The sequence below is a fragment of the Suncus etruscus genome, chromosome 12 (genome assembly GCF_024139225.1).
Source record: "Suncus etruscus isolate mSunEtr1 chromosome 12, mSunEtr1.pri.cur, whole genome shotgun sequence".
Classification (NCBI taxonomy): domain Eukaryota; kingdom Metazoa; phylum Chordata; class Mammalia; order Eulipotyphla; family Soricidae; genus Suncus; species Suncus etruscus.
In genome coordinates this window covers 64,663,882-64,689,663 of record NC_064859.1, presented here as the reverse complement: position 1 = coordinate 64,689,663, position 25,782 = coordinate 64,663,882, and the positions used below count along the sequence as shown (strand labels likewise).

General features: G+C 47.2%; 1 protein-coding gene and 1 non-coding gene across 2 annotated transcripts in view; one reads left to right on the top strand and one right to left on the bottom strand.

Annotated features, from left to right (window-relative positions):
• Nucleotides 1-25,782, bottom strand: part of TET3 (tet methylcytosine dioxygenase 3) — a 112,027-nt gene that overhangs the window by 72,963 nt on the left and 13,282 nt on the right. The window contains exon 2 of the mRNA XM_049784391.1: nucleotides 21,577-21,636. Within this exon, the coding sequence (XP_049640348.1) occupies nucleotides 21,577-21,636 (60 nt within the window). The remainder of the gene's footprint in view (nucleotides 1-21,576; nucleotides 21,637-25,782) is intronic.
• On the top strand, nucleotides 9,440-9,571 carry LOC126024792 (small nucleolar RNA SNORA51). Its single transcript, XR_007500894.1, has one exon. It is a non-coding gene; the product is annotated as a small nucleolar RNA SNORA51 (small nucleolar RNA).

The window sequence follows — 25,782 nt, the reverse complement described above, 5'->3', positions numbered from 1 at the left end:
GGGAGGGGGGAGGGGGGGGGGGGGGGGGGGGGGGGGGGGGGGGGGGGGAGGGAGGGAGGGAGGGAGGATGGATATGTACTGAATGGTGATATTGGTTGCTCAACTCTGAATACACTAAAAATGTATTTCGTATTCACTTAACTATACACTTTAGATTGGTGAATTGTATCTCAAACTGGATACTGGAATCTGGAATTTAAGGAGCTGGAGAGATAGAACAGTGTAGATGCTCCTGGCTCCATGCTCAGAAATCATTCCTTACAGGTTCAGGCAACCAAATGGGATGCCAGGAATCAAACCCAGATCAGCCATGTGTAAGTTAAACAAACCCCCTACCCACTGTGCTATCACTCTGGCCCCTAAAAAAAAACTTAAAAAAAAATCTTCATAAGAAATTTTACACAAGAACAGGGGCTGGAGCAATAGCACCACAGGGAGGGCATTTGTCTTGCACATGGCCGACCCAAGTTTGATCCCCAGCTTCCAATATTGTTATTCAAGCACTGCCAAGAAATGACCCCTGAGTGCAGAGATCAGGAGTAACCCTTGAGCACCGCCAGGTGTAGCCCAAAACAAAACAAAACAAAACAAAGAAAATTTACACAAAACCAGAAACTAAACTCTAGAGAAGAGGGCTGATCTACTGAGTCCACTCTGGTAGAAAAGATAGGACCACAGGTCCCTCTCTGTAGGTCTCTCCCAGCACTGAGCACTTCCCTTATTTTCCCAGCAGGCTACAAGTGAACATGAAAATAAGGGTCATTTTCAGTGAAAGTGGTTAAGAATCAACTTCACTAAGTTCTGAAAGGAAGACTCTGTCACAAAGCATGGGTGGGGTTCACTGAGAGGAAAGTAAAAGCAAGTTGGTACAGTATTGATTTGGCTGAAGGAGAAAACCATGAGGTCTGGAATGCACTGTGGATCCCCAAAACCAAGATCCAGTGACATCCAGAGATAGCACAGGAGTGAAAGTACCTGCTTTGCATGCGGCTGACTCTGGTTCTATACCCAGCACCACATGTGCCCCAAGCATTATTGATGTGGGCCTCTCAAGTACCAAACTCTCTGTTCACTGTCATGTTGATGACCCTTTCCACAGGAGGCCAAGGCAGATAAGTAGGCGAGTTGCTTGCTCTGGCACATAAGCCCCAATTTGCCAAGAGGGGCTGTAATATGTAAGAGTATCTGTGTTCTTCCACCAACAGCAGCAGTGCCCCACCCAGAGGGGGTGTTGTCCCTCAACCCTGTTCTCAAGGGAGAGGCAGTAAGTGGCTCGACCAGTTTTAAAGTCCCTGATCCTGGCCCAACACCAAAGTTGGGAAGGGCTGGGTGGAGTGCTGTGGCCTGGCACTGCACTGAGCAATGAGCAGAAGGGCAGGGCAGAAGGCAGCTCCCTTCCCAGGAGCAGATGCCTGACATGAATGCCAAGGGAGAACTCACCTGGGAGCTAGGGGGCTGTGCTTCAGAGAGCAGGTCCCAGGCTCTAAGCCTCAGCTCTACTAAGACTATCTTGTTACAGGACCCACATACGTCATTTCACCTAAATGAGGCTCAAAATCCCTCATTAACTTTTTTTTTTCCTTTGGTTTTTGGGTCAAACCTGGTGGCGGCGCTCAGGGGTTACTTCTGGCTTTGCACACAGAAATCGCTCCTGCAAGCATGAGGGACCATATGGGATGCTGGGATTTGAACCACCATTTGTCCTGAATCAGATGCATGCAAGGCAAACGCCCTACTGCTCTGCTATCTCTCCAGCCCCAAATCCCTCATCAACTTTTTTTTTTAAAAATCTTAAAAAAAAGTGTCAGGAAAGGGCCTACTACACCTCGAAGGGCTAGAGTACAGTCTTTGCATATGGCAGCCCTGGAGCCATGGATTTGACCCATGGCACCACATGGTCCCCCAGCACCCTAGGGAATGGCCCTGATAACTGTGCAAGGAGACAGCACAGCAAAAATTTTTAAATAAATAAAAATTTTAAATTAGGGACCAGAGTGATAGCACAGCGAATGGGGAGTTTGCCTTGCACACAGTTGTTCCAGGTTCAGTCCCCATCTGGTTCTCTGAGCACTGCCAGGAGTAATTCTTGAGTGCAGAGCCAGGAGTAATCCCTGAGTTCTACCGGGTGTGGCCCCCACAAAATTAAAGGCTAAAAAACCTAATCCCTGAATACAATAGGTGATCTGAGCTCTATCTTCCTATAACTGAAAAAGTATGTAACGTTTGTACAACACTGTTGCAAATTGAATAAAATGTGTTGCTCTTAAGTCTGGGGGTGCATCCATGTTAATATTCTATTTTATGTATGCATTTAAAAATGTTTATAGTTTAGTAACAGAGTTACAACAGCATTAATAACCATAGTTCTAGTATTAATAGTATTAATAACTAATATACAGTATTATTTCATCACCATCAAAAGGGTCTATGCATCTTCACCATTGAATTCTTTTTTTAGTTTACTATAGGTTTTGTGTTTACACTAGTGTTGAAATAATGGTTATACAATGACCTTATTTCTTCACCACCAAAGTGCCCAAGACTCTCTACCAATGCTCTTGTGTGACTTCCAGTCTACCTCATCATGCCCCTCACCCCCAGTTCTCTCCCCCAACCTGGTTTTCAGTTCTGTGATCCAGTGCCCAGAATTTGTTATCAGCTGATACAGTCTACCCCTTGATTCAATTCTCTAAATACCCCAGATGTACACTTAGATATTTAGAAGGACAGGATTTCACCTCGCTGTAAGTAGCTCAAACAAAAGTCACAAAGAAAGACATAAAGCAAGTGCAGTCAACCATTAACATTTTAAAGATCAAGACAAGAATTCTTTGTACTATTCTTGCAACTCTTCTGAAATTGCTCAAAACCAAAAATATATATTTTTAAGACAGTATGTTACAAGATAATGTCTAAGACTCTTCCAGTTTCTGTGAAAAAGCAACATTATCCTCATTTCCCAGATGAGGGACAGGAAAAAAGATGCTGCTGGCTTTGTGGTCAGCAGCAGCCAGAGGTCTGGAACTCTCCACCAGACCAGACCAGCACATACAAATTACAAATATTGAAACAACTTAAAAATTATCACAAGAGGGGCCCGAGAGATAGCATGGAGGTAAGGCAGTTGCCTTTCATGCAGGAGGTCATCAGTTCAAATCCCAGTGTCCCATATGGTCTCCCGTGCCTGCCAGGAGCAATTTCTGAGCCTGGAGCCAGGAATAACCCCTGAGCACTGCCGGGTGTGACCCAAAAACCACAACAACAACAAAAAAAATTATCACAAGAAAGAGAAGCTCCAATGGATCCAGGTTCGATTCCCAGCATCCCCTATGGTTCCCCATATGGAATCGCTCCTGAGTGTAGAAGCAGAAGTAACCACTGAGCACCGCTGGGTGTGGCCAAAAAAAAAAAAGGATAAGAAAAATAAACAGGGGCCCAGCGAGGTGGCGCTAGAGGTAAGGTGTCTGCCTTGCAAGCGCCAGCCAAGGAAGGACCGCGGTTTGATCCCCAGGCGTCCCATATGGTCCCCACAAGCCAGGTGCAATTTCTGAGCGCTTAGCAAGGAGTAACCCCTGAGCATCAAACGACCTGAAAATGACCTGAAAAATGACCTGAAAAAACAAAAACAAAAAAAAAAAAAAAAAAAAAAAAGAAAAAGAAAAGAAAAGACAAATAAACAGAAGCTTTTAACAAAGAAAAAATAATGCTTCTATAAATGCTTCTGCTAACAAAGTATCAAAGATTTAAGTATCAAAGTAACAAGAATCTAGGGGGCTGGAAAGATAGCTTTGGAGGTAGGGCATTTGCAAACAAAAGGTGGTTCAAATCCCAGCAACCCATAAGGTCCCCGGAGCCTGCCAAGGGCAATTTCTGAGCATAGAGCCAGGAGTAACCCCTGAGCACTGCCGGGTATGACCGAAAAACATACAAACAAAACAAAAAACCCACAAAAACAAATAAACAAAAAAATAACAAGAATCTAAAAAAATAAAAACTAAGAGGTCTGGGAGATAGCTCAGTAGTCAGAGCACACATCTGGTATCACATGGACCAGAGTAGGAACCTAGTACGACACAGTCCCTGGATGCTTCAGGATGTTGCCCTAGAGGGGCCCCTTTCAGCACTACTAGGGTTGCCCTGGCAGCCACCGATATATCTGGGCCAAAACACTAACTCATCAAACACGGTTGGCCAACTTTCACCTGGAGGGGGCCCCAGACCCTTGAGTACAGCTCAGGAGGAGAAAAGAATGAAAGGTAGAAAAAGGAATATATCATATCTTTTGATTCCTCTAAAATTTGCAAAATCAGTGTCCTGTTTTGCACAATTGGCAAAAAAAATTTTTTTAGTTTTTGGGCCATACCCAGTGGCGCTCAGCTCAGGGGTTACGCCTGGCTCTGTGCTCAGAAATCACGCCTGGCAGGCTCAGGGGACCATATGGGATGTTGGAATTTGAACCGCGTCTGTCCTGTGTTGGTTGCATGCAAGGCAAATGCCTTACCGCTGTGCTATCGCTCCAGTCCCTGAAATATTTTTAATAAATACTGAAACTAGAATTCATCATATAAATCATACCTGTAGAATGCAATTGGTAAAATGAATACAAAAAAATTAAAAGGCATCTGTGGTTTTACCAAACTATGATAGAGTTTAAATCACTAATATGGGGCCAGAGAGATAGCATGGAGGTAAGGCATTTGCCTTGCATGCAGAAGGACAATGGTTTGAATCCCGGCATCACATATGGTCCCCAGAGCCTGCCAGGAGTGATTTCTGAGCATAGAACCAGGAGTAACCCCTGAGCACCACTGGGTGTGACTCAAAAACAAACAAATAAAAAAATCACTAATACATGAAGCTCTGATTAATTCTTAACAAAATTCACATAATTGGGTCCTGAGAAATAGCAGAACAAGTAGGGTTCTTGCCTTGCATACAAGTCAATCTGGGTTCAATCCCTGGCATCTCATATGGGCCCCCAAGCCCACCAAGAGTAATTTGTTCATGCAGAGCCAGGAGTAACCCTTGAGCACTGGTAGCTATGGCTCAAAAAACAAAACCAAAGGGCCCGGAAAGATAGCACAGCGGCGTTTGCCTTGCAAGCAGCTGATCCAGGACCAAAGGTGGTTGGTTCAAATCCCGGTGTCCCATATGGTCCCCCGTGCCTACCAGGAGCTATTTCTGAGCAGAAAGCCCCAGGAGTAACCCCTGAGCATCACCGGGTGTGGCCCAAAAACAAAAAACAAACAAACAAAAAATTCACACAATGAGCCAAAGAGATAACACATGGATTAGGGTACTTGCCCAACATGCAGCCAACCCAATTCAATCTCAGGTACTACATATGGTCCTCCATAACTGCCAGAAATCCCTGAGAACTGCCAGGTGTGACCCAAAAAACACTCTCTCTGAAAGAAATGCAGGTAAAGCAACCAATATATGCTCACCAAAAAATGCAAATCACAACTAACCCTGGTTCTAAGACATCATCACAAAATAGTCAGTCCCAGTTTTATACCAACTAACAAGAAATGTATTACTTTTATGATCAGGAAGAAATAGTTGCTCTGGAAAGACTAAAATATTAAATGGATTCTCTGAACAGCCAAATTAGAGACGTTTTATTTTCTCTATTTGCTTACCTGAACTTCCTGATCCCTCTGCAATGATTTGCATTCTTTATAATGGACAGTGATATCTCTCTCTCTCTCCCCCCCCCCCAAAAAAAAAAAAGTTTAATTATCTCCTAGACTTGACCTTTTCATCTAGTCTCTCTGGAGCTTTCACGTGTTTGCAAAATGCCCATCCCCTTCACAAAGCATTGCAAGACCAAAAGCCTGTCTTTTGTATCGTCCTCAAGGACTGGGAACCCCAAATCAGCAGAGCTGTTGGCACATTATTCTACAGAGCAGTTCTTAAATCTCAATGGGCAGAAGATTCAGTAACAGATCTACCTTGCAGGTCTACAGAGGAGCTGTAGATGCAGAAGGGCCTCAAATTCCCCTCTGAGGGCTCTAGTGGAACCACCTTACAGGAGTGAGGGTGAACATATGAAGTGAAGCTCAATCAAAGGCTCTAGTGCAACCACCTTACAGGAGTGAGGGTGAACATATGAAGTGAAGCTCAATCAAAAACTGGGTGAGCAGAAGGTCTGAGAGCTCAACAGGGGCAGCAGGTGCACACTGGCCTAGACAGACAGTGGTCAGCACCTCTGCTCTTTACAAGAGGACACATGGGCAAGGAGGCAGGAGCAGGCAAGACTTTCTTCAACAGGTGAGTCCTTTTGCAGCCCAGTGTGGCAGAATGTGCATTGCTCTGGAGAAGGCATTTGGAACCATTCCACAGGTTCTCGCAGACCCATCTGTCAGAGTCACTTCTCGGCACCCTAGAAGGGAGGCAATTCTTGCACAACTTGGCAGAGACACAGAGCGCCTGCCACCGGGGGGCCCTGTGGACTTGGCACCATTCTCCCTCTGCCCAGGAGGGTGCAGCCCTATCTCTGCAGTAAGCACCGTGAGTCAAGAAACAAACAGAAGGGGAACTTAGAATATTACTTCCAACCCCTCCTCCACCTCTTGGCTGGACTTTTAAGTCTACTGATTCCGGGAGATTTCCACTCACTAGCAGAGGAGGAAAAAGTGCTTCCATCCTTCTGTTGCCCTGAGCATGGGAGGGAAGATGAGCAGAGACCACCAGTTGACTGAGAACCAGACAAAGAGAGCCAGACACTCCACACTCATAAACCCCCTTTGAAGTCACCTCTTCATTAAGGCAGAGGCAGGAAGGCTGGCATCTAACTAAGCAACCCCAGGCTTAGTCCTTTGCTCAGGCCTTCCAAAGACCCCAACATCCCTCCGAAGGCAGGTAGGTAAACTCTACCTGAGCAGCTGGTGCTGGAGAGTTCCACCAAGAAATGGTGTCTTTCCTTCCTCGAGAACTAGTAAAAGCTTAAAATGCAAACACAACTGGGGACTGGGGATAGAGCACAGCAATAGGGCATCTGTCTGATGGCTCTAGATTGGATCCCTCCCCAACATCACTAACAAAAATGAAGAAAGAAAATGCAAACACAAAGGTAAGGACTAGCATACTTGTAGAACTTAAGGTCATCCAGAAGAGGATGAGAGGTAGGAAAGAGAAGGAAAAGGATTACCTTAAGAATGGAGTGGAGGGGCCAGAGTGGTGGAGCAAGTGGTAAGGCATCTGCCTTGCCAGCACTAGCCTAGGATGGACCGCAGTTCAATCCCCCGGCATCCCATATGATCCCCCAAGCCAGAAGTAACCCCTGAGCGTCACTGGGAGTGTCCCCCTCCAAAAAAAGAACAGTGGAGACAGTTTTCCCAGCACTTTTATAAGCATCAGTGAACCCTCAGCCCAGAGGGGCAGCAGCAGATTATGCCTGCTTCTCTGGCTACCTTCAGGTGTCTGGAAATCAGGAAGGCAGCTCCCCATCACTTAAGCACTAATGAGGGTTAATGACAAGTGGGCTTCGGGTCCCAGAGTAATTATAAGGTGTGGGCTCAGAGGATTCCTCCCTGATGTCTGCCTGTGGGAAAATGGCCCAAGGCCTTAGACTATGGAGACAGGGCAGTGCCCCCTTCAATGTTATCCCAGACACAACCTCCAGGCTCAGAGCCAGGACTGCTTTCAATTCTACCCTAGGTAGGGTAGTTTCATTGGTCTAGGTTGTCACATTAGGAGAAGGTGGCACTCACTGTTTCTCTCATCAGTCTGATTCCAGAGCATTTATTAAAAAGATTTACTGCAAGCTAGGCTCTAGGTGCCAGGTGCTAGAAAGTGAACTGAGTAGACGGGCACCTCACCACTTGAATTCATATTGGTGCTGAAGTGTCCCCACAGAAGTACAGTGTAGGGCAGGGTGAGGGGAACTCAGGAAACAAAGGGGAGGTGTTCTCCACACCCAGATAGGTGTGGGAGTGTCAGAGACAGTCTCACAGTGCAGCTGGCAGAAACCAGAGTGTGTCTAATACACTTGTAGGTCCCAGTCACAAAGCACAACAGCAATATTCTGGATGGCAATGAGAGTACAGCAGGTAGGGTGTGTTTGCCTTGCATGAGGACAACCTGAATTCAATTCCCAGCTTCCCATATGGTCCCCTGAGCCATCCAGGAATAATTCCTGAGTCCAGTGTCAGGAGTAACCCCTGAACACTGCCAGGTGTGACCCCAAAATCAAAACAAACCACCCCCCCTCCAAAACAAAACAAAACAAAACAAAACAGCAGAGAGCCTACTCATGGCAGCAGCAACAGAACCTAGTAAGAACTAAGAGAAAGGAGCAGCCAGAGCGGTGGTGCAAGCGGTAGGGTGTCTGCCTTGCACACCCTAATCTAGGACTGACCACGGTTCAATCCCCTGGCATCCCATATGGTCCCCCACGCCAGGAGCAATTTCTGAGTGCATAGGCAGGAGTAACCCCTGAGCGTCACCGGGTGTAGCCCCAAAACAAAAAAATAAAAAGAGAGAGAAATAAGAGAAAGGAGAAAGATCCATAGGAAGAATACTTTAAAACTTTGATGAATACACAAAAAGATGAGAATATATTGCTTAAATGGCTAGACTCTTTATAAAGCAGTTCATTCTTTCAGATCCAAAAAAAGTCCATTCTACATGTAATTCCAATAGAAAAATCCCCAATTTTCACAGATCTTGATAAACTGTTTCGCTTCTCAGTTTATTCAAGAAAAGACATTTTTTAAAAAGCCCCCAAAGGGACCAATGGTGCAAGCAGTAGGGCGTCTGCCTTGTACATGCTAACTTAGGACAAACTATGGTTCTATTCTCTGAGTGCATAGCCAGGAGTAACCCCTGAGCGTCACTGGGTGTAGCCCAAAACCCTCAAATAAAAAAGCCCGGGCCTGGAGAGATAGCACAGCGGTGTTTGCCTTGCAAACAGCTGATCCAGAACCAAAGGTGCTTGGTTCGAATCCCGGTGTCCCATATGGTCCCCCATGCCTGCCAGGAGCTATTTCTGAGCAGACAGCCAGGAGTAACCCCTGAGCACTGCCGGGTGTGGCCCAAAAAATCAAAAAATAAATAAATAAATAAAAATAAATAAATAAGCCCCCCAAAATGTCATCTAAAAACTAAGCTTTTGTTTTCGTTGTTGCTTTTTAATATACTGTAATTAAAACAATAAAATACTGACATTGAACCAAATAATTAAAGGAACTGATAAAAGGCTCTAGAATACTAAACATCTATTAAATGCTTAAATGAGAATATAAATCATTAGGAAAACTATATTTTATAGATGAGCTAACAGACTCTCATTGTGTGACAAATTTAAATTCTATCTTAAACCTCATGTAAATTTAAACTTAGAGATTTAAGTAAATTTAAACTTAGAGATTTAAGTAACTTGAAACTATAAAGTATAAGCCAAAATATTCATGAGTTCTATCCAAAAAAAAAACCAGGCTTCCCAATTCTTACCACAGGCTGTGTTCTTTACACTGACTGTATGGAAAGAGGAGGTACAGTAAATGCACCCCATATACACCTCAGCCCAGCCCTTTGCCTGGTCTGTATTGTGATTTGGGGGACAAAAAAAAAACACCAAATTTTTATGATAGTGACAGCAAGAGGCTAAATGCTTTTTTCAAAATAGAAACCTTTATGGGGTCTATGAGATAGATCAACAGGTTGAGCACATCCTTACACACAGGAGGGTCCTTTGAGACACAGACACCTCCAGAAATAATCAATCCTAGAGCACAGCCAGAAACAGTATCTAAGCACTGGTATAATCACCGCCCCACCAATTTTTTTCTATTTTTGTTTATTGCAGAACAATAAACAGACAACTTAAATAAAAGTGGATAACAGATGGGGTCAGAGACATAGCATGGAGGTAAGGCATTTGCCTCGCGTACTGAAGAATGGTGGTTCGAATCCCAGCATCCCATATGGTTCCCCGAGCCTGCCAGGAACGATTTCTGAGTATAGAGCCAAGAGTAACCCCTGAACATTGCCAGGTGTGATCCAAAACCAAAAAAAAAAATGGGTTATAGATAAAACAAGACACAGAATAAATGCAAAATGGCTAGTATTTAAAACATTTTCAGGTATAGTAATAAAGTAAAACACGAGTCCTTTCTTCCTACCAAGATGGCAAAAATGAAAGACTGATAATTCCTGATTCAGTGTTAGTGGAAGAATAAATGTGATAAACAGTATCAAACATTTTTGTAGGAGGACAACTTGGTAATGTCAACTTAAGTATTATTTGTATGATTTTTCACACTACATTCTTAATCAATCAAAAATATGTATAATATGGCCTGGAGAGATAGCACAGCGGCGTTTGCCTTGCAAGCAGCCGATCCAGAACCAAAGGTGGTTAGTTCGAATCCCAGTATCCCATATGGTCCCCCGTGCCTGCCAGGAGCTATTTCTGAGCAGACAGCCAGGAGTAACCCCTGAGCATCGCCGGGTATGGCCCAAAAACCAACCAAACAAACAAACAAAAAAAAATATATATATATATGTATAATATGTTAAAATGCCATGTCATTTTTATGTAAGAAAACTGGAACTGTGTCTATCAGTAAGAACAAATCGTAATAAAACCATAAAATAAAATACTCTAGCCATTTAAAAGGCTGAGATAGGACAAGAGAGATAGCTTGACACACTAAGCACTTGCTTTCCTTGCAGGAGGCCTGATTCAATCTCCAGCACATCGTGGCCCCCGGGGGCACTACTGGGAGGTGCCACTGAGCAGAGCCAGTATTAGTCTATGTACTGCCAGGTGTGGTGCAAAAACCTAGCTGAAACAAAGGCTAACAGCGCTGACATGAAAGATATTATGAAAGATGTTCATAATATATAAACAAAAATGAATTAAATGACAAAAAATTTAAATACAAAATGAATTATGACACAAAACCATTACTGCTACAAAGGCAGTGTGTATGTCTGAAAATATATGTAAACACAACTGAAATTACATGGGAATGGAGAGAAAATGGAGATTTTCTATTTCCAATTTATATACTTTTATAAAGAACTATCCGATTTCTTTCAATGGGCATGTATTACTTTAAAGTTCAAACATCAAGGCCAGGGAGAAAGTTCAAAGGTCTAATGCTCTGCACTGCTGAAGGCCTGGTTTGAGAATCAGCATTAGCCAGAGAACTGCCAGAGGTTACCCCAAATACCAAATCCCCAAACAAAATTTTCTTTTTCCTTTTATTTAGGAAAATATATTATTGATGATTTTGAAAGTTCAGCCCATTTCAGTTCCCTTGCCCTTACCCTCCCCCAGGACTTTATTGTTCTCAAGATAAAGGATAAGAAAATCTTATCTTCTCAAGTATTGCACCTTCTTCCTAGGCTGTAACCAAGGGCCAGGCCATTTCTCTGTTGACTTGAACAAGAAGAGACTAGGTACAAAGGGTCCCCCCCCCCCACACACACACACACATCCACCACGCCCTGAAGCCAGGGGTGGAATGGGAGGAGGACTGGGCCTTCACAACTAGGATCATTGTAGCCCTACATTCTGATGGGATGGGAGATGGGAAGAGAAACAAATCTTCATGTATGTTTGGTTGGAAGAAGAGCCCTATAAAAAAAAAGCCTATACCCTATTTCCCTCCTCCCCCACTGGTGGCTGAAAAGTTCATGTAGAGGGATGGGCATTTTATGGCTTAAACCCAATTATAAACAAGTTTATAACCATTTTCATCAAAAGAAAAGAAAAAATAAAAAGAAAATAGATAAGAAAAAAAAAAATTAATAAATAAATAAATAAATAAAAATAAAAGTCTACCCTGTGTCTTCCTGGCATTCCAAACTATTCCCTCCTCCCATTATGTCTGTGTCTTAGGACATGTCTTCACCAGTTCAGGGACATCAACAGGCATATCTTTTACAGGTGTAAAAAGAAAGGACCAAGCTCAAGTTCAGGCCGGTTCAGCTAAGTCAGGAGGGTCCTCACTCTCTCTCTATCCTTAGCTTCATTTTCTCTGGTGCTAATGTCTGAGGCTTTTCTTCATAGTACTAAAACTTTCAATTGGCCTTGAGGATATACTGTAGTTCTTCTAGGCAATAAGTTCAAACTGATTTTACTGTAAAAACAAACAAAAACTTAACAGTAAGTTTCCACTTATCTTAGTGGCTAAGATCATCAACTCCCTACCTAGAAGCTTAAACACAAAGTCCCTAAGAGCAAACAAGGACTACCTAGAAATGACCTTGCCATTGTTCCAAAAACACCACTGGGGTTAAATGAAGCCAGGCTATTCTCAGGTCGAGCTCCCTGTGAGCTCTAGCAAACGTCAAATATCAAAACCTTGGGAATGAGGCCACAGGAAAACTTAGAGACAGACATTTTTCTTTTCAATATGGTTATGACCAGAGAAGACAGAAGTAGAAAAAGAGTCATAAAGATCCAACTGAGAAGCTAAAGAAAAGTACACACCAATAAGACAAAAGAAGGAAAACACTAAAGACTCCAGCAGAAATGCATTCTCTAAGAAACAAATCACAAATGGTCAATGTGTATATGTTTACCTGAAACTCTGGAAAAGTTAGGAGAAAAATATACAGTACTATGGGCCAGAGACATAGAACAATGGATCAGGCATGTGCTTTGCTGCAACCAACCTGTATTCACTCTCTGGCACCACATATGGTCCCCTGAGCACAGCCAGGAGTGATCCCTGAATACAGAGCTATGAATGAATAGAGGAGGAAAGGAAGAACTAAAAATTAAAACAATCACAGATACTGCAGAAATGTAAAGACATTAACTACATGTTGTCATGCTAATAAATTTGAAAACAGATCACTTCATGGGAAACAGAAAGCCAAGCATTTCATACCAAAGCCACAAGAAGAAAAAAAAATAACAGAAAGCTACAAATACCTATCCCTCAAAAAGGACCAAATTCAGCTGGCTTTATCAGACTTTTTCCTAATCCTAAACAAGTAAAATTATTTTAACTTGTGTTTAAATTGTTCCAAAGTCAAGTTTCACAATCCACAGTACGAAAGTACTATTACTCTCATGCCAACATCTGAATGAAAACACAATAAAAGGTAAATTACAGGTCAATCTCATTTGCAGACACAAAACTATCAGATTTATAAATCAAATCAAAAAGCATGTAAAAAAGTATGTACTGCATCACCAGGTATTACATAGTCTAAAAACACAAAGAAAGTTCAGTATTAATAAGTGCATTAACAATTTATCTCATTAACTAGCAAAGTAGAAACATCCTATTTTCAAACCAGACTAAATGGATGTCACAAAATGAAGCATCCTCTATTATAGGGGGAAAATGTCTTATGAATAAGCAGCAGAATGGACTGGAGAGATAGTACAGCAAATAAGATGCTTGTCTTGCATGTAACTGACCGAGTACCATTTCTGATGCTGCCTAGTCTTCCCTCAATACTACAAGAAACTATCCCTGAGCACCGCTGAGCACAAAACTGTTCCTTAACCCATAGGAGGCACTTCCTTAACATGATAAAGAAGACCTCAATCAACAATGTCACCCTTACAGGCAAAACTCAAGAAATAGTCCACCTTAAAATGAAAAGAAAAGGGGGGGAAATGTCCAAAGGAAAAAGACTCCCTCTGCTCTGATAAATACTTGCAAAAAGAATGTAGTGGAAGGTTCTAGGAGAGAGGTAGCTGTCCACTGACAAGGATACTGTGAGTCGGACATCTTTGGCCTTCATTCCAGCTCCACCCTTTTGTGAAACCACCCTGGGTCAGGCCTCAGAGTCTGTTCCTTTATCTGAAAAGTGGGGCTAGCACCACTGGCAGCAGAGTTGCCTTGAGAATTGAGAGAACCAGGCAAACAGCCCCATATGCAAAGACTCAGACTTGGTAAGCACTCAGCAAAGCACATTACTCCAGTTGCTATGTAGGATCACATGGGGACGCAGCACAGCAGGACCCTCTCCCTCCCATTTCTTATCCCTCCATCCCACAGTGCTCAGGATCACACCTGGCTCTATATTCAAGGGACCATATATACTGCCTGTGTTCAAACTACTGTCACAGTTGCTGCTACATGTAAGGCCTTAACCTCTGTACTCTCTCTGGCTTGTTCTACAAACAATACCAACAAGGGAGTGCCCAAAATCAAGATTAAATTCCTTCCTTCCCCAGTCCATTTCTAATTTTTTCCAAAAGCATGTATTATCCTTATTCTCAAAATAAAGAAGAAAAGGAAGGAGGGGATGATGCAGAATTTGGGGATTATCCAAGATTGAAAGTGGAAAAATCTAAAGGCCAAAATGCAGAAAGAGCTCAAAGTAATAGGACATTGGGGGTGGGAGGGACACGACCTATGTCCAGTCTATATAAAACTCACTCAGCTGGGGTATGGGAGAAGGTAAGCTGAGTCTCTATAGGTGATCCCAGAGGGACAGGCCAGCACTCTTCCTCCATGACCAACATAACTTTGCCTAAATATCACCCAAAATTCTGAGAATGGGTATTGGGTGACAGTCTCTCCGGTCCAGACTCAGATTGGGACACTATGTGGAGGTGATGACTTTAGGAAACTCACTGCACCTGGTATACATTTTCTGACATTATTCTATATTTCAGTAAAACACTTAAAACTGAAAGAATACCCAGTCTCCATCTATTACCACACCTCTCTCTTAAATTCTGGATCTAATAAATATTAACTCACAAAACATTTAATCCAGGATAGTGCCTGCCATGTCTCACTGTCTTCATGTGTCTAATCTCTATACTGAGTACCAACTTGACTCCTGAAAGAGAAAGAAGCCAATTTGCCACAGTTCAGGGAGACACAGAAAGAGTTCAAGTGGAGAAGGGCACTGGCTTCCACATCTGGGTGCACATTCAGCTCACACCTGGGGATGCAGACACATGGGGCCCTGGCTCCACTCAACACCAGACAGATCAGACTCTGCAATGCCGACCTGAGTAGTATCTTTCATAAAAGCTCCCAGATGATGCTAATGTGCAGAAGAACTAAGAAACCACAAAACTAGTTGAACCAGAGGGACTGGCCACTGGAAAACACTGGGCAAGTTGAAACATGGCTCCTGCCTACTCCAGTAGAGGCTGAGGGGGTGGGAGCAAGTGTTCAAGGCTCAAATGCCCTGGCACCCACCCAGATCCTCCTCCACATCCTGTTTCCCTGAGACCCTGGGCAGAGACTCAGTGAGGAGCAATGCCCCCCACAGAGATGGAGCCTCCCGCTGGGGATGGAGTGGGAGACTTCTCCTGGTAGCCCAGGGTTCCCCAGACTCCATCTCCCAGCCAGGGGTGCTGAGTCTGCTCTGGACCACCACCATCGCAGCCCCAAGACACCACCACTCCAACCACACAACCCCACAGCTAAGCCCTAACTACTACCCAGGGTTCAAATGATACCACTGGCTAGAAATCCCATAGCTGGAAAGCAGAACCAAGATGAATTGTAATAGTGAGGGAAAGGCCACAAAACGGAGGTCAGTATACCATGCAATCATCAGGTAAGGCTTGATACAAGGACAAATGGCAGGACCAGGGAGAAGGGCAGCACCACAGAACCTATATGCCAGGAGCACCCAGCACTATTAATTTCTGGAGCCCCCTCACCATCCTGCATCCATGCTACCTACAAGCAGGAGCTGAATTTAAGCACATGTTCAAGTTAACAGAGAAATGGCTCGGCCCAGAATAATACTCAAGAGAGAAGGGACAGCAGAGGGAGTGTCTGGAGGAGCCCAGACAGGGCTCTCAGCCCAAACCTCTCTCAGGGTCTTCACTTCTGTAACTTCCTCAAGAGTTACATACAGCCTCCTGGACCATTTCCACTGTCTGCTAGGCCTTCAGGAAGTCTGGGAGGAAGAATAGCAGGCAATACTCCCTCCCTTGGTATCTTCCACCTGTTTAGCACAAAGAGCAGCTTCTTTGTGCTAAGGGGAGGGGGCACTGAGGGCTATGCAGGTGGGCGCAGCAGAAAAGGCGGAGCAGAAACTCAGGCAACAAGGGCTTAGAGCCCACTGTCTGGGACAAGTTGCAAACTCTTTCAATGTCTTTGTTTCCTTCGCAAAGCCCAAGGGGTTAGGATTACACATGAAAATGCTTGGAGGCAGGGTTGAGAAATCCAATTACTTAAGCATCAAGGGCACGAAAGTTCCAAGCCACAGAGTAACCAGGATTTGCTTAGACCCTAATCTTCTGTCCTTGGGATGTTTGCCTCTTCAGGGATATTTCTGGTGTCAAGACAGCATTACCTACCCCTTTACCCCCATCTTGCATCTTAGGATAGAGTCTGGGGCAGAAAGAAAATCAGAACATTTTACCTTTGGGTCTAATTATTTAGCATTTCAAATAAAAAAGGTAATGATCCTCAGTGGCAGACAATTAATTAAAAAAAAAAAAGGTTAACAGAGGCAAATAGGTGGATGAAGAAGCAGCACAACTGTCCTTAAAGAAGCCAGCGCACACAGATCAGCCCTCAGAAGACAAGGACACCTCCAGAGTTTTAAGAATTACCGAGTGGAAAAAGCTCACAATTCAAGGTGTTTAGACTGAAGCCAAGAACTTTAATGTCACAGTTCAATGTCTGCAGACTGGCCTCATCTTCCACTAAGTCTTTCTCTAAGCCATGCTGGTGACGCATACACACATATGCCCTCGGAGGCTCTGCAGGTTCTGAGAGAACAGATAGGAGGCTTCAGCATCTCTGGAAAAGAATGATGCCCACTATCCAGTGGGAGCTCCATCCCCAGGATGGAGACAACAGAAGTAAGGGACGTCCTTTTTGTCCCACCATGGGAAAGGAATCAAATGCTGGTCTGGGGGGATGATGTTTAAGCTGTGGCACTAGGCCAACTCCCCAGTAACACTGAGGCCAGGAGAAGGCTTTAGGGACTCATCACAGGGGGCTTAGGGCCCAGAGTAGTCTCACTTTTAGGGATATGTGGACCAAACAGAACCCCCATATGTCTGATGTGAGTAACAGGAGTCGCTATAGTTAGAGCCAAGCTTTGCTCCATGTGATACTTAGGACATCCAGACAAGCAAGAAAATGTGATGTTTGGGGAACTTAAAAGATAGAAAACTAGCCTTTCCTCACATTCTGCTTACGCAGTACCAACTTTGAAAGGCAAAGTCCTTCATTTCACAGAGGAACTTAAAGTCCAGGGACATTTAAAAAAAAGTACCAAGAGCTAATGTAAGGAATAGAAGCAAAGCTGAAGATAGAGACTGGACAGCCTCACTACCCACCAATTGCTTCTCAGTCACTGGCTCCACATAGACCCTGATTAGAAGAATTTCGGATTCAAGGTGAACTACCCAGGCATAGTATTTCCACCTTTATCTGACTCTCAGCCAATATAGCTCTAGCAAACACCTTCCTTGCAAAACAAACTCTTTTTTTTTTTCTTTTTGGTTTTTGGGTCACACCCGGCGGTGCTCAGGGGTTACTCCTGGCTGTCTGCTCAGAAATAGCTCCTGGCAGGCACGGGGGACCATATGGGACACCGGGATTCGAACCAACCACCTTTGGTCCTGAATCGGCTGCTTGCAAGGCAAATACCTCTGTGCTATCTCTCCGGGCCCGCAAAACAAACTCTTTACTGGACACTTCCACTTCTGACTCGCATCCCCAATCTGTTATCATCCCCCACCCCCCAGAAATTGTAACTTAAGGAAAACAAGGTTGGTGTGTTGCTTCTTCCCTTGAGGTGCCTTGGGGTGCACTGGACCATTCCTAGAAGTATACAGAGAGTACTAGACACCACTGGGGACAAAAGGATGAGTCAGCTGAGTGCAAGTATGTAACCCAAATGCAGATTCAAATTGCTCACTATATGACAAAGACAAATGGCCATGTCCCGTCATTGTCGTCCCCCCCCACAAACACAGAGCTGTGACTGTCAGTAATCCTGTCACTGACCTTTACTTGTGGTGATTTTATGGAAACCCAGAAACAACGACTTAACTCATTTTTTAGGACCTAGCACTATACCTGACACTTACTATATCTGACACAAGCCCTAGAAATAATGAAAAACAAGGGGAAGAAAAAGGAAACAAGATGAACCGGACTGGCTCTCTGGCCTGAAAGTTATGATCCAGTTACAGATCTGAATCCAAAAACCCATCCTAGTTCTGTATTTGCTCTATGACTTTCTAAACTCACCCAGAAAGTCACCTATTTCTTCAGAAAAGTGTGGGGGAGGGATGGGTGAGTGTATCATTAGCTGACTGCTATCAGAAAGGAGAAGGGAAAGAAAAGGGCATGACGACTGGGATGCCTCCCAAACAAGCCAACCCAAAGTCTCCTTTCCCTGCTCCCCTCAGAACCCACCCCTAACACCATCCAGTCAAACCATTTGCTGGCCTTGAATATAGGGAAGGGCACCTAGCCAGAATACCAAGGCCATTTAATTCAAAAGTCTTCATCTGAAGCTGGAGGGAGCCCAGCGTCTAAGGCCAGCTCAGTGAGTTCAGAAAGAGAGTTCCAAATAGCCCAAGTGCAGGGGCCGAAGTGGTGGCACAGGTCGTAAGGCGTCTTCTGCCTTGCGTGTGCTAGCCTAGGACGAACCGCAGTTCAATCCCCTGGCATCCTATATGGTCCCCCAAGCCAGGAGCGATTTCTGAGTGCATAGCCAGGTGAGGACCCTGAGAGTCACTGGGTGTGGCCGGAAAAAAAAAATGACCCAAATAGCCCAAGCGCAATTCCCCATAACCACCCTCACAGCATGCAGGAAAGCTCCCAGCACTCAGCTCATTCATGTATCTACCTTACAAAGTCTTCTTCCTCTTCTAAGAGATGAAAAAAGAAATCTGTTGGGGGGAGTGGTCCCTGAGGAGATGAGATCTGGGATCCTGAAACTCCAGTTCTTATTCATCATGCATGCAACAAGCTGCTTTCTCCATTCTCCAACTCAACCCTGAAACTTTCTGGATGGAAATTCACTCTGCCTGGCCTGCTCACCCACTTCACTATAGCCCCAAGTTCAAGCCTGCTTGTAAAGCATCTCCAGAGCAGAGTAAAAGCTAGCCAAGCGCTCCTGCTGGACACTCATAAAAGGCCAGAGAGCAGGGAAAGGGATGACCCAGGATTCGTGGCCAGGAAGGATCTCATCTTCTTACATAGCAGGGACGGGGGAAGCTTCTGCAGTGCACAGAGGAGAGATAGAAGGCAGAAACCTGGGGCACAATCCCAAAATAATTTCCCAGACATCGTCAGACAGTGGAGGGTTCCCATGGGGAAGAGCGTGGGAGCAGCGTGGGATTCCACAAACAGAATGGCCTAGTGCTCTTGGCACGGGACACTCACTCCCGTCCAGCCTGCCAACGCGGCGGCAGAGGCAACAGGGTGCACTACGGAATGTTCCTTGGTGTATCACAGGTAGACACACAACACGCTGGGTAGGAACATGACAATTCTGCTGAAGAACAAGAAATAGTACCAGGAAGGGGGCGGTGGGCTAGCAGTGTCCAAGTCAGACAGTAAGGAAGCTCGGATTCTCAGACAGACAAGTTCACACTAAAAACAAACCAGGATACAACCTCAGAGCCGTATAAACACGGAGCCTTTAAAGGGCTTCCTCGGTTGTTTGTTTTCAGAAGCCCCTGCCACAGGCCTACAACGCAAGGAGGGGACGAGGTATCAGGCCAGGAGCTTCTGCAGGGCTAGCAGAATGCGGGCAGCAGGGAGAGAGGACACTGGGAAAGAGCCGCAGAGAAGCCATCAGCAGGCAGCAGGGGAGCTTCCAGGAGTAAACAAACCTGCCAGCAGTCTTTCCTCCAGCAGCGCAGAGGGAAGGCAGGAAGGAACTGCCCCCTCCCAGGCCCATCTGCTTCATACCCTTGTCCTGCTTTACTCAGAGCGCACCACCCTATCCAGTGCCCCAGTCCTCTGGGGTACACCCCTAGAATCCAGCTCTCACCTCCCCTGCTCACTCCTTGGGACTAGGAAGCCAGGGAAGGAAACGGAGGTGGAAAAGTGGAACCTGGGGGTTCTGCTCCGAGAAGAGCAGGCTGTGAGCTCACAAGCCTCTCTCCCCACCCACAGCATCCCTGATATAACCACCCTCTGCCTTCCTGGGGGCCTCCCACAGTCTCTTTCACCCTCTACTCCCCAAAACTCCCCCATGCATGCCCGGCTCCCCAGGGGGAGCCAATGCTAACAGGACTCTGTTCCTTCCCTCTGAAGCTGCTCCAGAAGACAGTCTCACCCTTGTCCCCGCACTTCCCTGCCTCAGTTAGTTCCCTGAAAGACAGCCAAGAAACCACCTGGCAGCCTCACTCTTAAGCCCCTGTCCCACATGGTGGTCAGAGCCCATCCCTGCCGGCATCCCCACCCAGGAGTGAGGTGGCAGGTGCCACTTCCAGCACCTCCTCAGAGCTTCCCACAGCTTTCCCAAGAAGCAGGAGGAGGGTTCCAGGGAGCATTTGGGGACAAGAACAGCTCACCCACCTGCTACCCAAGCAACCAGGATCCCCAGCTCCTCATTCACAGGCCCCAGCAGCTACTTCCTTCCCTCTACAAATCTGTCCTCTCCCCACCTCATCCCTGCCTACCTGCCCCACACCTGTCACCCAGCCCTTTTGCCAGAGGCAGCCACAAGGAGCGACCTCCCACTGTTTTTTCCATCCTTGGGTCAACAGAGGATACTGCTGAGTAATCCCAAACTCCCTTCAGCACACCCCCCCCATGGGAGAAGAACCCGATGAAACCTACTGATGCTGATGCACACGTCAGGGCTGACTCTCACCCCTGCCCTGCTCCCAATACCCCAACCAGGGCCACCAGACACCAAAATGAAGCCACGCAGGGCCCCTTCTCCGCTTCCCACGCACCAATAACATTCTCTTTCCAGGCCCCCAGACACCAAGTTGCACAGAGTAACAGCAGCCACTCGCCTGCCCGCCCGATTCCCAGTCATGATATTGCATCAGCCCCCACCCTACCCAAAATATCCTCACCCTCACCACCTCCTTTCCTCTCCAGCCATCTCCATGGTGACAGCAGCATGACTAATAACATCCTATCAGCTTTAGACTCAGGAGTACAATTCCCCCTCCCTCCCTAAACCCCCCCCTCAGGGATTTCTGCAGATTGGATGTAAACCAACAGTGCCAGGGATTTTCTCCAGAGATTTCCAGAGGCGCGGGTAGGAAGTGGGTTGCAGGTCTTTAAAAAAAATAATAAAATAAAAAATAAAAATAAAATGCGTGCACACACACAAACACACACACACACATATATATAAAAGACAAAAATAAAAAAATAAATAAAAACAGTTCCACAAATCTAACCCCAACTGCATCCAAACCATCCAGCTGAGAAAGCAAAGAGAATCCAAACAAAACCCACACAGGCCTGAGAATTCATTGGCCGCCCACACCCCGCCGCCCCTCCCCCTCAGCTGCTGCTACACAGTGGGAGATTAAGGGATCACCAGAGGAGACCCTTTATTTTTATCCAATCCAGTCCAACACTTCACCCCCGGCGCGCGCACATGCAGGCGCGCACACAGGCGCGCGCACGTAAGCGGGGACACACACACACACACACACACACACACACACACACAAGGTACCTTGACAGCGGCAGCCCCTTGTCCCCACGGCCCGGCTCCTTCACCAGCCTTTATTTCCACCTGCAAAAGAAACCAGAGAGACGGGTGGATCAGCCTGGCACCGGGAAGGCGGCGGACCCACACGCGCAGCGGTACTGGCAGGGCTGAGAAGGGGCCCCGAGAAGAAAGGAGAGCAGGGACCATCTTCCTGCCTCCAGCTGCCGCCAGGGCTGGAGGTGGCGGCGCTCAGGAGCCTTCCAGGGCGGCTGGCTTTTCCCTTTCTCCCCTTTTTGCACCCTCCAGAACCCCAGCAGGCCTCTGTCCCTGCGTCCCCGGCCCGCCCGCCCGCTCTACCTCGGCCGGCTTCCTGGGGCGCCCTCGGGGCAGCCGGGCCGTGCATTCTCCCCTCCGGAGCGCACCGAGCGAGGCACTGCAGAGGCGGCGGCCGCCAGCTGCCGGGCTGGTGTGGAGGGGGCGGCGCGCGCGCCAGCCAATCCCCGCGGCCGGCCGGGCGGGGGCAGGGCCGCCGGGCTGGACCTGCCCAGCCAGAGGCGGGGGCGCCACCAAGGGGGCCGCTGAGAGTCGCTGGCAGCCGTCCAGGCCGGAGGCCGCTCCCTGGCCGACAAGGGGTGGCAGTGGGGGGTTGGGGGCATCCTGGGACGCTCTGCCTCCGCCCCCAAGGAGGAGACCCCCCCCTCCAAGGTCATCCTCGGGCGGCACCTGGGTCAAGAGGATAGGCCGCGTACAGATTGGGGTCGTTGTTGGTGGGATCTTCCGCCTTCACCCCCCTCCCAAATCAAACTAAGCCCAGTAAACAGCTTTTATCCAGGCAGCAGCTGGGACAGGGAGCATGAGGAGCGGTCACCTGGCCACCTTCCAAGTCAAGCACCACTAACAACGAAACAAACAAACAAAAAAACAAGCTCTGCCCTGGCACCCTTACCCGGTTTTGCAGATGTGGAGAAGAGGTGAGCCTGGCGCTAACTGAGCTCTGGCTGCGCAAAGACCAGAGTCCTCACCATCACACTTATATAGACGTAATCCCAGGCAACCCGCCAGCCCCTAGCGCCCACCTCAGAGACAGGCTGAGCTGCTCCAGGCCCACCTGCCCAGGCCTACGGAACACCCCCACCTCACCCTAAGATCCCTCACACCCCCGAGCTGGAACAACACCTACACACACACACACACACACACACACACACACACACACACACACACACACACACACACTGTCCCCCTTTCCACCTACCCGCCCCAGTCTTTTCTCCTTTCCCAAAGGCATTCCCAGTCATACCTGGTGTGTCATCCTTCCCTGAGGGAAGAGAGGCTGAGGACAAGAGACTGACAACCAAGCAGCTTTGGGACTTTGAAGGAGGCTGAAGAAAGGGCAGGATGAGGAATAGAAGGAGGGGCAAGGAAAGTCCTCACCCACTGTCCTGATTTCGGCACAATCAATTCTCTCAGCTACCACCACTCTGCCCCGTAGTCTGAACACCCCAAAGTGTTCCTACTTTCCCACTTCCCAGACTCTAGGACACACATCTGAGTTCAGCTCTGGGCTCCACAGGGGTGCAGAAGGCTGTGGTGGCGCCTTCGCTTCCTGAGCTCCGTTTTGTTCATCTGAAAAGCTTGTCTCCAAGGGCTCCTTGCACCCAGCTGCGAGTCCTGGATGGGGAAACGCAGCTCAGGGCTTCGGGAGATGCCTTAACTGTCGCTCTGCTCCTCTCTCTCACACTCATGTTCACGCTAGCCAGCAACGGTGGAAGCCAGAGGGAAGGTGCTGAATCTGCTGCATGCCTGCCCCCAGGAATGTGGGTTACTACCTGAAGCCTCTTCCCCTCTACAGGAGCCCAGCTGCTGGCCCCTGACCCTGTGACCCCAAGGTGGGAGGGCAGCATGACAGCATGAGCAAAGCCGGCCTGTGGTGACATGACTTTGCACACACCTGACCCAGCCTGCAGGGAGAAAGGAAGGTGACAAAGGCAGGACAGTGGCCTCAGCTGTGGTTCAAGACAGGAAGCTGCCCCTCAGCTATCCCCCTCAGCTTTTAGGTTGGCCAGGCCAAGTGAAGTCCCTCCTGGTCCCCACAACTCCTGCTCCCCCACACACTCTTTGCTGCTGGATAAGAGCCACCAACATGGCTTGGACAGTAGCAATTATTACTGTTGCTGCTGAGGTTGCCACAGTTTATCAAGCCCCCGCTAGGTCCCAGGCCCGGTGCCAGTGACTCTCTGTGGGAGCATCTCACTGACTGACTCCACACATGACCTCGTCTCTCACAGGAAAATGAACTAGCCATATGAAGTTACTTGTCCATTAAGACACAGCTGGAGGACGAGAGGCAGAATTCCAATTCAGATCTTTCTCATTCCACTTCTCCACTCCAACGAGTCCCCAAACCCAGTGAAAGACACTGGCCTCCCATCACTTCCCTTTCAGCTCCATGTCTAGGAAGGGTTGGTTTTTTTGGGTTTTTTTTTGTTTGTTTGTTTGTGTTTTTTTTTTTTTTTGGTTTTTGGGTCACACCCAGCGGTGCTCAGGGGTTACTCCTGGCCGTCTGCTCAGAAATAGCTCCTGGCAGGCACGGGGGACCTTATGGGACACCAGGATTCAAACCAACCACCTTTGGTCCTGGATAGGCTGCTTGCAAGGCAAACGACACTGTGCTATCTCTCCAAGCCCAGAAGGGTTTGTTTATTCGTGCCTCCAACACTTCCCCAAGCGGCTCTTCCTCTCCCCAACCACACCCGCAAGCTAGCATTGGTGTAAAGGCTTAATCCAAACCTCATTTCCTGGGACAGAAGGATAGAGCTAGTGGGGCATGTGGCCAACTCAGGTTTGATATCCAGTACCCTCTACGGTTCCTCGAGTCACACCAGAAGTGATCCCTAAGCTTGGAGTCAGGAGTAAGCCAGAGCACCAATGGGTGTAACTCCAAAACAAAGCAAAAAAAAAAAAAAAACTCTCACTTTCCCCCTCCCCTGCATTCCCAGCTCACTGACCCCATCACATTAACAGAGGCTCACCCTGGCCTGTTGATGAGGTCTTCCATGTGGGCAGGGCTCTACACTGAGCAGAATGTGTAGGAAGAGGCAGGTATTTGGATTCAGAGCCCATGCTCCTGGTTGGCCTTCTCAGTCTCCACAAATAAGGACTCTTCTTGGAATGAAGGACCTGGCACAACCCAACTAAAACCCAGCTTTGTTCAGCTCACTCACCTCTTCTTCACTTCTCTCTAGGAACTAGCTGACTCTGGAATATCACATGGTCCCCAGAGCTCATGCAACCTCACCTACAAATCCCTGCCTGCACCCATTGCAGCCTGAAGATACCTTGAGAGCAAAGCAGGGTCCTTGGAAACTTCTTCCACTGGAGACCCACCTGTCTTGCCCAAGCAACACAACACAGGAGTGCTGCCAGGAGCAGAAATGTCAAGCTTTTTATTTTTGCAAGTTCAGAAACCTTTTACTGTTAAGAATTTTTGGTGAATTTCTGCCCCCCCCCCCACACACACACACATTTAAATATGTGGCCGCATATGGGGAACAACATGCTATTTCGGAAACAAGGCCCTATGAGAGCTAGTGACCCCAGGCAATCCACCTGCTCCCTTCCCTTCCAGCTGTCTGCCCTTTACCAAGGCACCTGGAATACCAGGGTCCTGAGAGGTCATGAGCAGAACAGGCTGTTTGTCTTCTCATCTGATCTTCCATTCCAGCTGCCTCACATTAGCATGTATACAGTTGGGGTTTCACTGTGATTGCAGAGGTACCTGAGACCCCTTGACTGGGAGGTCCAGGTTCCCATTCCACCTTCCATTTGGTTCCCCCATCCAACCTTCAGAAGAAACAGGGCTATGGCTTCTCCCAGGGACAGAGGCAAAGAACAAAAGTAGCAGCGCCAAACTGGAGGTTGAGGCCGTAAAGTCACAGGTCCAAGAACATGCAGATGTGCTGAGATTAGGGAACAGGGAAACATCCAGGCAGATTCAGGGGCCTTGCAGGAGCATCAACCAACCAACCCCAAACTCATCAAAAAAATAATGAGGCATGAAGAATGATATCTCATTTTCATCTGCAGCCAATGAAACACCCAGCAGTTGGGGAAGTGGGGCCTCAAGGAGGTGACACCCTGGCCCCGAGTCACTGGTCACTGAGCTAGGAAATGAGGGGACACAACCCACACACCTGTAGCACAGCATTGGGACTAGTCTAGTCAGATCTG